This window comes from Mercenaria mercenaria, chromosome 4 (genome assembly GCF_021730395.1).
Source record: "Mercenaria mercenaria strain notata chromosome 4, MADL_Memer_1, whole genome shotgun sequence".
Taxonomy (NCBI): Eukaryota; Metazoa; Mollusca; class Bivalvia; order Venerida; family Veneridae; genus Mercenaria; species Mercenaria mercenaria.
The window spans coordinates 429,672-445,243 of NC_069364.1; the positions used below are offsets into that span (position 1 = coordinate 429,672).

At 37.2% G+C, this 15,572-nt stretch overlaps 1 protein-coding gene across 1 annotated transcript in view; it reads left to right on the forward strand.

Moving 5' to 3' along the window:
* Positions 1–13,353, forward strand: part of LOC123550780 (DNA polymerase theta-like) — a 33,238-nt gene extending 19,885 nt beyond the window's left edge. The window contains exons 18-24 of the mRNA XM_053539997.1: positions 4,217–7,480; positions 7,948–8,085; positions 10,172–10,325; positions 10,613–10,761; positions 11,212–11,424; positions 12,451–12,578; positions 13,087–13,353. Coding sequence (XP_053395972.1) covers positions 4,217–7,480; positions 7,948–8,085; positions 10,172–10,325; positions 10,613–10,761; positions 11,212–11,424; positions 12,451–12,578; positions 13,087–13,353 — 4,313 coding nt within the window. The remainder of the gene's footprint in view (positions 1–4,216; positions 7,481–7,947; positions 8,086–10,171; positions 10,326–10,612; positions 10,762–11,211; positions 11,425–12,450; positions 12,579–13,086) is intronic.
* The last annotated feature ends 2,219 nt before the right edge of the window (positions 13,354–15,572 follow it).

Genomic DNA, 15,572 nt, shown 5'->3' on the forward strand with positions numbered 1-15,572 from the left:
CATAATATTGTATTTAACAACCTATACAAGACTAACTTTCATGAATATATGTACTTTGACACATTTAAAATTTACAAAACAACTAAATTAATCTTCTTTAATTATTAAAGGGTGTGGTGGGCGGGTTTATAAACTTTTAATATGATGACTCTCGATCAGCTGATCAGAACGGAAAAGGATGGAGAAAACCAAAGACTGGTATTTATTAGCCTATACCGGAAGTCAGCGAAATAGAAACAAAACAACAATCTGATCCCCTCGGCTTTTATGGTTATAACTCAACAAAAACGCTTCTGCCGCAAAAATAAATATTATTTTTTAATCAAAAATAATACGTCTTATATCAGTAAATACTTATAGGACTTACTTGAAATTTCATTATTGTTATTAGTTGGACTGAGACAATCAGGGTAGATAACTATGGACTGATTTTATGTCAGATTACCTCCCTTTATTTCAAATTAAAATCAGTATATCTCCATAACTAATGAAGATACTGATCTGGAATTTCATTTGTCAACAGATTTATTTGGCAGATCCTTCTTTTGTTCACTTACAATATTTATTTTTTTTTAATTACTTCCCTTTTACGTTACTATAAATAGCTTATTTTTAGTAACTTTTTTATTATTGGCCGTAGGGAAAAACCGAGACCACTTTTCTGTGGTACAACATGGATGGTACCTCCAATTTTTAGGTGTATTTTGACATATCTATACCTTGTAAGAATTTTTTTTTCTTTTTGGTTAAATTTCTTCTCTTTGTTATTATTATTATTATTATTATTATTATACCACATTTATATAGCACTCTTTTCATGCACTTGTACACGTTCAAAAGTGCTTTACAGAATAAATTGCAAAAATACAAACAAATACGTATACAAAGATAATGCATTCCACATTAACAAAAATCATGAATGAAAACAAGTATAATTTAAAAAAACAAGATAAAAAAAAAATAAATGTATCGGTCAGTTAACAAAATATTGTACAAAGAAGTGGGTTTTGAGCAGGCTTTTGAAAGCAGATAGCGTGTCAGCTTCCCTGATCTTGACAGGAAGAGAGTTCCAAAGCTTTGGAGCAGTGCACGAAAAGCTGCGATTGCCATACATCATGGTATTAGATTTTGGCATAACCAGTGACAGCGTGTCTTGCGATCTTAGGGTCCTGACCGGTTTATACACTTCTAGCATATCCCTAATATAGGCAGGGGACTGATTGTGTAACGCCTTAAAGGTGTGGGTCAGAACCTTGTACTGCACCCTGTATTTCACTGGCAACCAGTGAAGCTCCTTCAGAACCGGTGTTATATGATTGCGACGGGGCGTCTTAGTGATTACGCGAGCTGCAGTGTTCTGGACATGTTGCAACTTGTTAAGTGTGCTGTTTGGTATACCACTTAACAAGGCATTACAGTAGTCTAACCGTGAAGTAACCAGGCTGTTTATAAGGGTTTTTGTGGCATCACTGGTAAGATACCGTCTGATGTGACCTATTCTGCGAAGTTGTGCATATCCAGCCCGGCACACCGAGTTGACTTGTTGTTCCATATCCATACCGCTGTCAAATACTGCTCCAAGATTCCTAACACATTTCGTGGATTTTATCACAGAATCACCGACCTTCACAGAAATGTCATCAATGTACTTGGAGTTACGCTTTGATGTCAATAGCATTACCTCAGTTTTGTCAGCATTGAGCTTCAGCATGTTGGAATTCATCCACGAGACAGTTTCAGTCAGACAGCTCTCAATGCGGCGCAAAGCTTCACTTCTGGCCACAGCCTCTATCGGCTTAAAAGATAGGTATAATTGAGAGTCATCAGCGTAGAAATGATGAAGAAGTCCATGACGTCTGCATATGGCACCCACGGGTTTAGTGTACATGATATAGTTCTTTGGACCAAGCACTGATCCCTGGGGCACACTGTATTTCATCAACGTAGGCGTCGACAACTCACCATCAACGCAAACAGTTTGATAGCGGTCACTAAGATATGATGACATCCATGCAAGTGCTTTGTCTGTGACTCCAAAATGATGTTCGAGCCGGTGTAACAATGTTTGGTGATCAATCGTGTCGAAAGCCGCAGAAAGATCGAGTAGCAAGAGGACTGTTACAGAATTTTGATCGAGAGATGTGAGGATGTCATTCTGTACCTTTATCAAAGCCGACTCAGTTGAATGAAACTTTCTGTAAGCAGACTGCAGTCCCTCATGTAGCTCATTTGCACTCAAGTGCCGCTCAAGACGCGCATCTACTACCTTTTCTAAGATTTTTGAAATGAAAGGGAGGTTAGATACAGGCCTGTAGTTTTTGAGAATGTTTGGTTCAAGACCTGGTTTCTTAAGCAGGGGTCTTATCCTAGCACTTTTAAACTCTTTTGGTACATAACCTAATTCCATTGATGTATTTATGATGTTTGTTATCAGCGGCAAGAGCTCATCGAGACATTTCTTCAGAAGCCATGTTGGTAAAGGGTCAAGTTCGCAGGATTTGTTTGGAGATTTTTGTATAATTTGTTCTACCTCTTCTATTGTTGTAGGAGCCAAATCAATAAGACAGTTTGCTACTTCTTGGTGTTCTGGACAATGCAAGTCTACTGAATCACGATCAGTTTGGCTATGCGAAATAATATCATTCCTAATGTTCTCAATTTTCTCGATGAAAAAGTCACTAAACTTCTGCGCAAGTTCCTTTGGTGATGTGTTAGAGGGACGGGAAGCATCTTGGCTGTCTCCTAGTAGATTTTTGGTTATCTTGGCCAAACTTTTGTGGTCAGTGCCACACGACTTCACCTTATCAGAGAAGTAGTCGGTTCGGGCCTGAATTAGGAGTTTATTCATGGTAGCACATTGGTCCCTATAAAGTTGATGGTCGATTGTTAGTTTGGATTTACGCCACTTCCGCTCAAGCTTGCGTTTTAAGTGTTTAGCCTCATGAAGTTCGTCTGTAAACCACGGACAGCTAGGTCGAAGAACGATAGCTAAGTGAAGAACGAAAAGCTACAAGTGATAATTGGTCAATCATTGTGTGTGAAGAGAAATCAGTTGAAAATTTCAACGTTATTCTGAAAAAAAATGCACAAATAAATTGAAAAAATACCAACAAAATGCAAGTATTTCACAATATTTCACAAAACTATTTACATCAATCTTCCCACAATCAACCAATACAAACTCAAGACAACTTCCACATATATATGTTTAGTAATTCTCGAGAAATAATCAAATAAATGTCAGCGAAATGAAATGCAGCCTACACTTGGCGCAATATATAACGATATGTTGTTCCTGTCCTTTGGACTTAGATATTTTTTCTGAGGACCTTCTTGTCCTCAAGTGCAATGATAACAGGTGAGCGATATAGGGCCATCATGGCCCTCTTGTTTCAAGAATTATTGCCCCTTTTGGACTTAGAAAATCAGTTTTCTTGGTTGAGTAATATGTTTAAGTCAGCTTTTCTCATAAACTATCAAAGCTATTGCTTTAAAACTTGCAACACTTGTTCACCATCATAAGCTGACCATGTACAGCAAGAAACATAACTCCATCCTGCTTTTTGCAAGACTTATGGCCCCTTTTGGACTTAGAAAATATCAGATTTATTGGTTAAGTTTTATGTTTAGGTCAGCTATTCTCCTAAACTATTCAAGCTATTGCTTTGAAACTTGCAACAGTTGTTCACCATCATAAGCTGACTATGTACATCAAGAAACATAACTCCATCCTGTTTTTTGCAAGAATTATGGCCCTTTTTAGACTTAGAAAATCATGGGTAGGACAATTTTTAGCTCGACTATTCAAAGAATAGGGGAGCTATCCTAATCGTCGGCGTTAGCGTGGGCATCACACAAATGTTAAAGTTTGCGTACCACCCCAAATATTTTCAAAGTCCATTGAGATATTGCTTTCATATTTTGCATACTTGTTTACCATCATGACCCCAGTCTGTAAAAAGGAGGAGGCAACTCTATCAAGCATTTTGACTGAATTATGGCCCCTTTTTGACTTAGAATATGCTTATTGTAATGTTGAAATTTTACTCATTGCTTATATTATACTATCAAGCACTGAGAATAGTCGAGCGCGCTGTCCACTGACAGCTCTTGTTCTATTATACAAAAAAAAAATCAGATGAGCGTCAGCACCCGCGTGGCGGTGCTCTTGTTTAATATTTGCATAACATTTTATGGCATTTCCTTCTTATTTAAGCTACAAGAAGAAACAAGAAAGGGCAGAACAGACGCTTGTCCAATCCTAAATCCAGTAAGAAGCCCAGTCCATGTAACAAGGGAGATAACCTGAATAAACAGTCTGCAGCTTGTGTTATTTCCCCTCCTGCTACAAAGTCAGGAACGAAAGTGATCAAAGGGAGTGAAATAAATGTTAATAAAGAGACAAATTCCAGATCAGAAATAGCAGCTAAAGTGGCAGATGTTATTATTGAAAATACTACAGAAAATTTAAATCAGAAGACTTATTCAAATACATTAAATAATGAAATTCCAAATGGTGATGACAGAGCAAAAGATAAATTATCAGATAGCAGAATTCCTGTTAAGAAAATAATTATAGACAAAAATGTTACTGACTCCGAAAAATTTATGAAAGAAAATGAAAATGTTCTAGTAAATTTAGTACAAAAGAGAAATGAAAATTTGAATATTGAGGAAAGGAATGGTGTTACAACAACAGCTGTTATTGAAACAGTACCAAACCATTCTGAAGATGTGAAAAGTTCAGATGAAAGAATTATTACGAAAGAAACTGTAAATGACATGGTTAAATGTCAGTCCGAAAGTAATACAATGGAATTTTGTGAGCAGAATCTTGAAAATACTGATATATGTTTAGCAGGTAATATCAAAAGAAATAATCAAAGACATATTGTGTCTGACGACAGAAATGTTCAGAAAAGATTGGAAGGGAGTAAACTGAAAGAGTTACACACTTCTGAGTTGTTGGTTGAATGTGGTAAAGCGACAGGGAGTGAAGTATTCAAGAAAGGTAAAGTGGAAGGTAGTACTCCAGTTGTAGAGCAAGACAAGCAAAGCATGAAAAATGATGCAAATAAAAATATTGTAAAATTAGTTGGAAAACAAAATCAAATCATAGAAAGAATTAAAGAAAAGCATATTGTAGAGGAAAGCAACAGAAATGCAAATAATGTAAAACTGGGTGCTGAATTAAACAGTCCTGTGAATTTTAATACTGCTGATAACGAAGAAGTAGAATCTAATGCAGTAAATCCTCAGAATCAAGACAATGAACCCAGAATTGCAGCTTTGAATGAAAGAGACCCTCAAGTTTTGAGTGGAATGTGTAGTGAAAGAGATCCTCGTGTTATGAGAGAAACATGTAATGAAAGTGATTTCGGTGAAAGTTTTATGATTGATACACAAAGTTTAAAAAAAATAGAAAATTCTAGAAGCAGTAAAACCATAACTGAAAATGCTTGTACAGTGGTTGAAAAGGAGGAAAAACCTATACTTACTACTGCTGATCTCAATATTGAAAATGAATTTTCAGAAGGGTTATTCACAGAAGACCTTGAAATGGACAGTTTTAATGCGTCTAACAGAAATATTTTGCCCTGTGACCAGTCTCAGTCACACGGTCGTTATAACAAGCCTGTTTGTCCCATGAAGGGAAGCCAGAGTACTGGCAGAGGAGTTAATACAAATGGAAGGACTGAGTCTAGATTCAGTGTGTCTGACAGTGAAAGTGAGGTAGATATATCCCAGAATGCACTGGACATGAATATATCCCAGTGTTCTGGTGAGGATATGTTCAATCAGTCTGCAGATTTAGTTGCTGCCAGTAATTATGAGAGAGTTGTTCTCACAGGAGATTCTAGAATTGAAGCAGTTAATGATTCATACCAGGATTTACACATTCCATACCAAAGTGGACAAGAAAAATGCTTTGAAAAAACAGATGCGCCTGCTCCTATTGTTGCAAATGTTGTAAACGTTGTAACAAACTTGTGTGTAAAGAATTATGGAGAAGCGAAATCAAAAACAGATGCTTCAGCACTGGAAAAGGTACCTGCCTTTGGTCAGCAATTGAATATTTTGGGTCAGTTTTCTAGTCAGAGGCCAGCAAAGACTGTAGTGAACAAAGAATATTTGCATGAAGACCTAGCAATTGCTTTGGAAATGGGAGAATCTTTTTCTTCAACATTTAATGTACCAACACAAAGTCAGGTGAAGATAACTTACAAAAACAATATAGATGATAAAAGATGTGACAGTGAAGATAACCTTGGAGATTCTTTAACTGTTTCTATGGTTGAAAAAGTTCTTGAAGAACCTGTTGAAATTAAAAATTCTGTGAACCTAAGTAATTCAAACAATACAAGTGCAGACACCGCCAATGGTAATATTGAGAAAAACATGTCAAAGCATATCTGTGATAAAAATTCTAAATCTGAATCTATAATGAAATTGAAGCAGTCTGTGATACCTAAAACATCATTAAATTATCCATCAGAAAAGTGTAAAGGTCCTGCTAAAGCTCAGTTTCTAACTCCTAAGAGAGAAGCTGTTAAGAGATTGAGAGGAAGCCCCTCGGTTAGAGATTCAAAGATGCGAAAAACTAAGGATGTTGAGTATTCAACACCAGAGGCTTTAGAAAAGCATACCAGAAGAACAAATAAAAGCAATGATAAAAACAATGTTGATGATTGTAAAGTAGATCATAGAAGTAAGAGGAAAAGGAAAAGTAATGAAAATGTTACCCCAGTTTCAGAAAAGTCACAGACAGGGTCTGTTTCAGAGATGAATACAAGTACAGGTAGTGACTGTGTTCCCCCAACCCCACCAGATGAGGCTCCAACAGGTTCACTGTTAGCTTTGGTCAGAACTCCGGCCAGGTCACCTGTAGTGAATCTTCCACCTGTCTCTCCATTCAGTCCAAGGCTTAAAAGAAATTGTAGAAACCAACTAAGTTCTTTAAGAAGTGCTGCAGATGATCAGGCTAATCATAAACCAGCAGCAGGCACCAGTACTGAAGCTGATGGTGGTATAGAAAAGATTAACAGAACTGCTGTCTGTGCAAAATCTAGAGATGAAGAAACAGTGGCTGCAATGAATAATGATAATGTTGTAGAATCTAAACATCATCTTAATGGAACAGAAACAAAAAGCATTGGAACATGTAATGGAGTAAAAAAAACTGCTGCTGAAGTTATTGATGATAATAGAGAAAAGGAACAAGTCAATGATGAAAACTGTGAAATGGATGTGAATAAAGAAAATGAAGATTTTCTATCACCCTCATTCATAGATCCAGATGAATCGGGGATACAATTGACCCAGTCTTCATTTAGCATTATAGATGTATGCGGTGATAAGAGACTGTTTAAGACATTTATCATGGAGTGGAGGACTAAAGCAAGGTATGCAGTATCACTGGCATGTGAGAGGATGTCACCTGATTGTCCTGGTGGAGGAATTGGAGCTAATTTTAAACAAGGTACAAAGTAATAAATGGTACAAAAGAAAATTACGTTTATAAAGGCTTCGGAATTTTGTACAAGATTTTTTATTAAGTTTACATAACCACATTTCTTTATGTATGTGAAGACTCTGTTTTCATTGGGAGAAATTTTCATGGATCTCACTGGATTGTCTGTCTATGAAAAGTAAATCCAAATGAACAAAGAAAAGTAGGGTTCCTCGTTATGCTTGGAAATCCTCAAATTTAAGCCCCAAGAAATTACCATTTGTGCCCAAAACCCAGAATTTTCTGCCAACAAAATTAAGTGATTTTACATTATCTGAGGTAAATGTCTTACTGTAAAAATGTTTGAATGAAAATTTACATTTCCTTCAAAAATGTGTATGTAATTGTAGATATGTTGATATTTACAGTATCTTTCTGAGGCCTTTCATAGGAGATTCATATTACCTGATTCTTTTGACATTATTTTAATTTCACAGGAGAAACTCCAGCAAAACAAGGAGTGAAGGACAAAGGAATACCAGTAGACAGTCTAGGTATTGTGATTGTTGGTATAGCTGTATCCTGGGACAACAGAGATGCTTACTATGTCTCCTTTACACATGAACAACCTTGTGGTCAGTGGTTTTGTACTGTAGAACTAAAATATTTTATTATTATATGGCTCCTAGCCCTGGTAAAGAAATATATACAACGCATGCAATCATACAGTAGATCATTTAACCACAGTTCTTTCATAACAAATTACATTAAACAATTATGTTTCTGGAATGCATAATATAGGCACACAGCAATATTCCTTATCACTAGACATAATTACTTAAAAACTTGATTTTGAAAACATAAAAAAATATGAAATGAAAAATGTCTTCAATAAATACTTCTTCATGAAAAATATAAACATCAAATTTTTGTGAAAGAGCTAAATTTTTTAGAATTAGTAGCAACAAAAATTCAGTTCATTTTCAAAGCCTAGCCTTTATTCACAGTTTTGACAGTATTTTTTTAAAAACTAACACTGTATTTGAAAATATTTGGTGAAGCTTACAATTTGTTAAGGTTACTTCTTTCTAATTTCAAGTATCACTGAAAACAAAGAATATTAAAAATTATTATGTCTCCCCACTCTGGGGGAGACATATTGTTTTTGCCCTGTCCGTCCGCCCGTCCGTACGTCACACTTCATTTCCGAGCAATAACTGGAGAACCATTTGACCTAGAACCTTCAAACTTCATAGGGTTGTAGGGCTGCTGGAGTACACGACCCCTATTGATTTTGGGGTCACTCCGTCAAAGGTCAAGGTCACAGGGGCCTGAACATTGAAAACCATTTCCGATCAATAACTAGAGAACCACTTGACCCAGAATGTTGAAACTTAATAGGATGATTGTTCATGAAGAGTTGATGACCCCTATTGATTTTGGGGTCACTCCGTCAAAGGTCAAGGTCACAGGGGCCTGAACATTGAAAACCATTTCCGATCAATAACTAGAGAACCACTTGACCCAGAATGTTGAAACTTAATTGGATGATTGGTCATGAAGAGTAGATGACCCCTATTGTTTTTGGGGTCACTCCATCAAAGGTCAAGGTCACAGGGGCCTGAACATTGAAAACCATTTCCGATCAATAACTAGAGAACCACTTGACCCAGAATGTTGAAACTTCATTGGATGATTGGTCATGTAGAGTAGATGACCCCTATTATTTTTGGGGTCACTCCATCAAAGGTCAAGGTCACAGGGGCCTGAACATTGAAAACCATTTCCGATCAATAACTTGAGTACCACTTTACCCAGAATGTTGAAACTTCATAGGATGATTGTACATGCAAAGTAGATGACCCCTATTGATTTTGGAGTCACTCCGTTAAAGGTCAAGGTGACAGGGGCCTGAACATTGAAAACCATTTCCGGTCAGTAACTTGAGAACCACTCGACCCAGAATGTTGAAACTTCATAGGATGATTGTTCATGCAGAATAAATGACCCCTATTGTTTTTGGGGTCACGCTGTTAAAGGTCAAGGTCACAGGGGCCTGAACATTGATAACCATTTCCGATCAATATTAACTTCAGAACCTCTTGATCCAGAATGTTGAAACTTCATAGGATGATTGAACATGCAGAGTAGATGACCCCTATCGATTTTGGGGTCACTCTGTTAAAGGTCAAGGTCACAGGAGCCTGAACATGGAAAACAATTTCCGATCAATAACTTGAAAACCACTTGACCCAGAATGTTGAAACTTCATAGGATGATTGATCATGCAGAGTAGATGATCCCTATTGATTTTGGGGTCAGTCTATTAAAGGTCAAGGTCACAGGGGCCTGGTCATGTAAAATCATTTCTGGAGAATAACTTGAGAACCACTTGACCTAGAATGTTGAAACTTAATAGGATGATTGGACATGCAGAGTAAATGACCCCTATTTATTTTGAGGTCACTTGATCAAAGGTCAAGGTCACAGGAGCCTGAACAGTGACTTGAGAACCACTAGGCCAATAGTGTTGAAATTTAGCGGGATGACTGGACATGCCAAGTAGATGATCCCTATTGCAGCCAACCATCAGTGTCTCTTTGACTTTCGCTCCTGACCCCTATTGACTTCTTGCCTATAGGACTTTGCATTGGGGGAGACATGTGCTTTTTTACAAAAGCAATTTCTAGTTTGATTTATTATTTTATTGATGTATTTTAGAAGGTGATCCGGATGACAGTTTAGCCCCGCCTCCGTCTGATACAGACATCAGTATAGCAATCAGAGTGAAGGCAGTGAAGTCTGTACTACAACAAGCTGTCTGTAAACAACAACCTGTTACCATGGTGATGTTTGATGTGAAAGCGCACTTTAGGTATGGAGAAAAACTCATTGTAATTATCTTTGGTCAATATATTTGTGGAGTAACTTCATATTTATGTGTACAAGTTTATACAATTTACCAGTCAATACCTTTGCAGCCTTATTCCTTTCAAAAAAGTTAAATGCAGACAGAGTTGTTTGACAAAACACACAACATTACACCACAGGTAATAGAACCCTTTGTGAACCACTTATTTTATTCAGCTTGAACAAAATATACACTTATATATGAGAAACTTATTGTTTTTAAAAGTTTATGATGTATTTAACTAACTGTAGAGCACTAGCAGAGGGGTGTGGCTTTGCTCCGAAAGGACATTGTGAGGATCCTAAGGTAGCATGTTGGATGTTGGATCCAGGCGCCAAGGAGAAAAACCTACATCGTATGGTGACCAATCTCTTACCAACAGAGGTCCATATGCTACATGGTAAAATGTTCTTGATGCTTTAATTCTTTCAGTGCAATTTAAGGTCAGTTATGAGGAGTTAGTTGCAAAAAAAATTAATCTAATCTTCAGAAGCCAGAAATATATAAGCAAGCTGTCAGACAGCTTAATAATTAAAATAGTTTTAATATTAATATTATTATTTAATATCTTTTGTACTTTTGCCACTTCACTCTTTCTTTTATGAAAAGCAGTACTGGTGCAGTTTGAAAGGCATGAAATGAAAGTAGACATGACTTGTTTCATTGATTTTTTATGTATCACACATATACTTAGTTATGTAGTCAATTTTGTCTTTGTTGAACATTGTTCAGGGTATAAAAAAATGTTGTATTCTAATTTTGCCCAGTTACAGAGATTAACCTTTCTTTTGACATTTTTCTTTGCTTATTCATGATTTGGATGTTTATAATATGTTTGTAACCTCTGCAGGTGTAGGTGGCGGTATAGGGGTAAGCAGTCTTGGTATGAGCCCACAGAACCCAGGTTCAGGCAGATACCGTGCCACCACAGAGGCCGTTCTAGTCAGACATCTTGGGGAATATTTCAGGGTTTGTTTAGAGAAAGAGGAGATCTATGGAGTATTTAGAGATGTAGAGATGCCGTCTGCTGTAACATTGTGTAGGATGGAACTTAATGGCTTTGGTTTGTACCAACATTTATCATAACAGACTTAGGGCCTTTGTGACCAGAAAGTTGATGACTTCAAATCACTTACCCCTCACCTAAGAGATCCAGCCGTGCTTGAGTCATCATGTGAGGATACTATCCAGTAAGCTTAAGGAATGTCAGTGGCTTTACCCAAATACCTACCAGTGCCTGAAATAATGTCTGTAGGAGCACCTGGGTTCTTTCTTTACCATTAAACTGGAAAGTGCCATATAACCTAAATATTTGTGTCAGTGTGACTCAACATGCTATGTAAACAAAACTGAAAACTTCATGTATGACTAATTAATATGATTGACAAGCAGCAAGTTCTTGTATTTTCTGTTTGAATTCAGCAGATTTTGAATGTTTTAGCTATAAGATGAAATGTTTGAGTCAGCAGTGAAAATGTTCATCCTATTAGAATTGTTGTCTTGCTTGAAGACAGACCTTCAGCTGTCAGTCAGTGGCCTCTGTGGCCAAGTGGTTTTGGTCGTTGACTTTGAATCATTACCCCTTACTGCTGTGGGTTCAAAACGTTACTAAGGATGTGGAATTTTTTTGAGGAAGTCATACAGCTAGCTTATGGAATCTGAGTGGTTCTACCCAGGTGCCTGACATAAAACCCGCTGGGATCTTCTCCCACCATCAAATGCTGAAAATTTTCCATATGACCAATAATTGTGTCAATATGACAATATACTTAATAGAAACACAAAAAAACTATTGGTCAGTAAGGTGGTATTCTGTTGTTATCCATTTTTTTACAGTGAATATATTACCAAATCATGGGTTATTTTCTAAATTTTCTGTCTTTGGAATATATGTAATGTTGTCATTTTCTTGTAATGAACTATTCAGTATAAATGTCTGATATTTAATATCTGGATCTGTCATGCAGTAATGAAAGGATCTTTCTTTTATTCACAATGCGTAATCTTGCGATATTTTTATACAGTTACTCCCCATTTAAATGGATTCAATCAATAAAAATCATGTTTACACAGTTACCTCCCTTTATAGGATTCAGTCAAGAGGAGAGTGAGAACCAGAAGACTGTAATGACAGCAAAGTTATCTGCCCTTGAGGAACAAGCATATATGTTAGCTGGTCATCCGTTTTCTCTGTCAGCAACAGAAGATGTTGCACAGGTAAGTCCAGAATTTTTATTTCCTTGCTGTTTCAAATTTGCTTTCATTTCAGTATATTGTAAATTCTTGAAAATATCACTTTCATATCAGCCGCTGTATGGCTGATTAGTTAAGGTTGCTGACTTCATATCATATCACATCTGTTGGTTGAAACCCCCAAAAAGGAATGTATTGAAAATTCATGTGATGAAACTACCCATCTTGCTTACAGATTGTCTGTAGTTTTACCCAGGCATGCCTGAAATAATGTGTGTTGGGGCACTTTTGTTTTTCCAAATGACTTAAATTAGTTTTGATGTGATGTAAAACACACAAAAAATATGCAGTCAGATAATTTGTTTGGAAACAAATTTTCTAACATTTGATCTTGACAATACCTGATTTCCAGGATTTATGGTAGTGAAATAAAATCAGAGAAAGTAATGTCCTTTGAGAAGCAATATTTTGATGTTGGCTTGAAATCTATTGCCTGACTGGTAAACTCGTTTAGTAACTCTCTGTTATACAGATCTTGTATGTTGAGCTGCAGTTTCCACCCAATGGAGACCCTACATCTATGCCTGCCCCTAGATCTCTCGCCCCGAAAAGAGGTGGAGCCCCACGACGAGGTAGAGGCAAGCCCCAGTACAGCACGTCTAAGGATATTCTGGAGAAGTTGAAGAAGCTCCACCCCCTGCCTGGGATTATACTGGAGTGGAGAAGAATTACTAATGCTCTAACCAAAACGGTCTTCCCTCTACAGAAAGAAAAGGTGTGTTACATACTATATCCTTAATCTTATATATTTTCAAAGTGTTAAGTGATACATGAAATAGTGAAAGCCCCATTAGAGATACATAGTTAATTGGAAATAACTTGCCAGACTATTCAAATATCTATATAATTATGCCCCTTACTTATCAAATAATCGGGAATTAAGATGAAACTGGTAGAAGTGAAAAAATGGATTAAAAAAAAAGATTTTATTTATAGGAGGGAGCTTGTCTGCCAGTCGGTCCGTTGGTTTTCATGGTTTCTGGACAATTGGACAGATTTAAATAACTTTTGGTACACAGGTGTAACATCATAAAGTACAGGTCAAGTTTGACTATGGCTACAAACCACCAGTTTTTAGCTCACCTGAGCCAAAGGCTCAAGGTGAGCTTTTGTGACCGCTCGATGTCTGTCGTGTGTCAACAATTTGTAAAAAAATCTTCTTCAGAACCACTGGGCAGATTTACACCAAACTTCACAGGAATGATCCTTGGGTGGCCCCCTTTCAAACTTGCCCAAAGAATTTAATTCCATGCAGAACTCATGGCAACCAAAAGGAAAAAATCTTCTTGTCAGAATCTATTAGCCGGATTTCAAAAATATTTTGTAGAAATGATCTCTTGGTGACCTCTACATTGCCAAACTTGGCCTAACCATTCTGTATTCGGTAAAAAACATGGGCAATTTAAGTAAATTCAAAAATCTGTCTTCTTCAAAATCCAAGATTGACCAGCAGATTTACACTAAACTTCACAGAAATGGTCCTTGGGTGCCCCCCCTATCAAAATTGCCCAAAGAATTGAAATCCATGCAGAACTCTGGTTGCCATGGCAACCGAAAGGAAAATCTTTAAATATCTTCTTGTCCAAAACCACAGTAGCTAGGGTTTTGATATTTGGTATGTGGCATCATCTAATGGTCCTCTACCAAGTTAATTCAAATTATCCCCCTAGGGTTAAATATGGCTCAGCCCTGGCGGTCATATGGTTTACATAGACTTATATAGGAAAAACTTTGAAAATCTTCTTGTCCAAAACTACAGGGCTTAGGGCTTTGATATTTGTTATGTAACATCATCTAGTGGTCCTCTACTAAGGTTGTTCAAATTATCCCCCTAGAGTTAACTATGCCCCGCGCCCGGGGTCACATGGTTTATATAGACTTATATAGGAAAATTTTTGAAATCTTCTTGTCCAAAACCACAGGGCTAGGCTTGATATTGTATGTAGCATCTCTATTGGTCCTTTTAAGTTTGTTCATTTATCCCTCTAGGGTCAATATTGCCCCAGCCGGGTCACAGGTTTATATTACATGTATAGGAAAACTTTAAAAATCTTTGTCTGAAACACAAGACTAGCCTTTGATGTTTGTATGTAGCATTGCCTTATGGTCCTCTACCAACGTTTTTCAAATTATTACCCTGGGGTGAAAAGAGGCCCTTCCCTGGGGGTCCGTAGTTTTACATATACTTATATAGGAAAAACTTCAAAAATCTTCTTATCTGAAACTGGAAGGCCTAGGCTTTTGATATTTGGTATGTTGCATTGCCTAGTGGTCCTCTACCAAGATTATTCAAATTATGCCCCTTAGTTGAAAAGAGGCCCCACCCAGGGTGTCGCAAGTTTTACATAGACTTATATAGGAAAAAAATTAAAAAATCTTCTTGTCTGAAAGTTCAAGGCCTAGGCCTTTGATATTAATTTGGTATGTATCATTGCCTAGTTGATTTCTAACAAGATTGTTCGAATTATGCCCTTGGGGTGAAAAGAGGCCCCACCCCGACCTACTTTCTTGTTTTCAGCTCACCTGTCACGAAGTGACAAGGTGAGCTATTGTGACCGCTTGATGTCCGTCGTGCGTCGTCCGTCAACAATTTCTAATAAAATCTTCTTCGTGAAAACCACTGGGCAGAATTACACCAAACTTCACAGGAATGATCCTTGGGTGGCCCCCTTTCAAACATGTTCAAATAATTGAATTCCATGCAGAACTCTGGTTGCCATGGCAACCGAAAGGAAAAACTTTAAAAATCTTCTTGTCCAAAACCACAGGGCCTAGGGCTTTGATATCTGGTGTGTAGCATCATCTATTGGTCCTCTACCAAAATTATTCAAATTATCCCCCTAGGGTCAAATATGGCCCCGCCCCCTGGGTCACATGGTTATGTAGCATCATCTAGTGGTCCTCTACCAAGATTGTTTAAATTATCCCCCTAGGGTCAAATGGCCCCGCCCCGGGGGT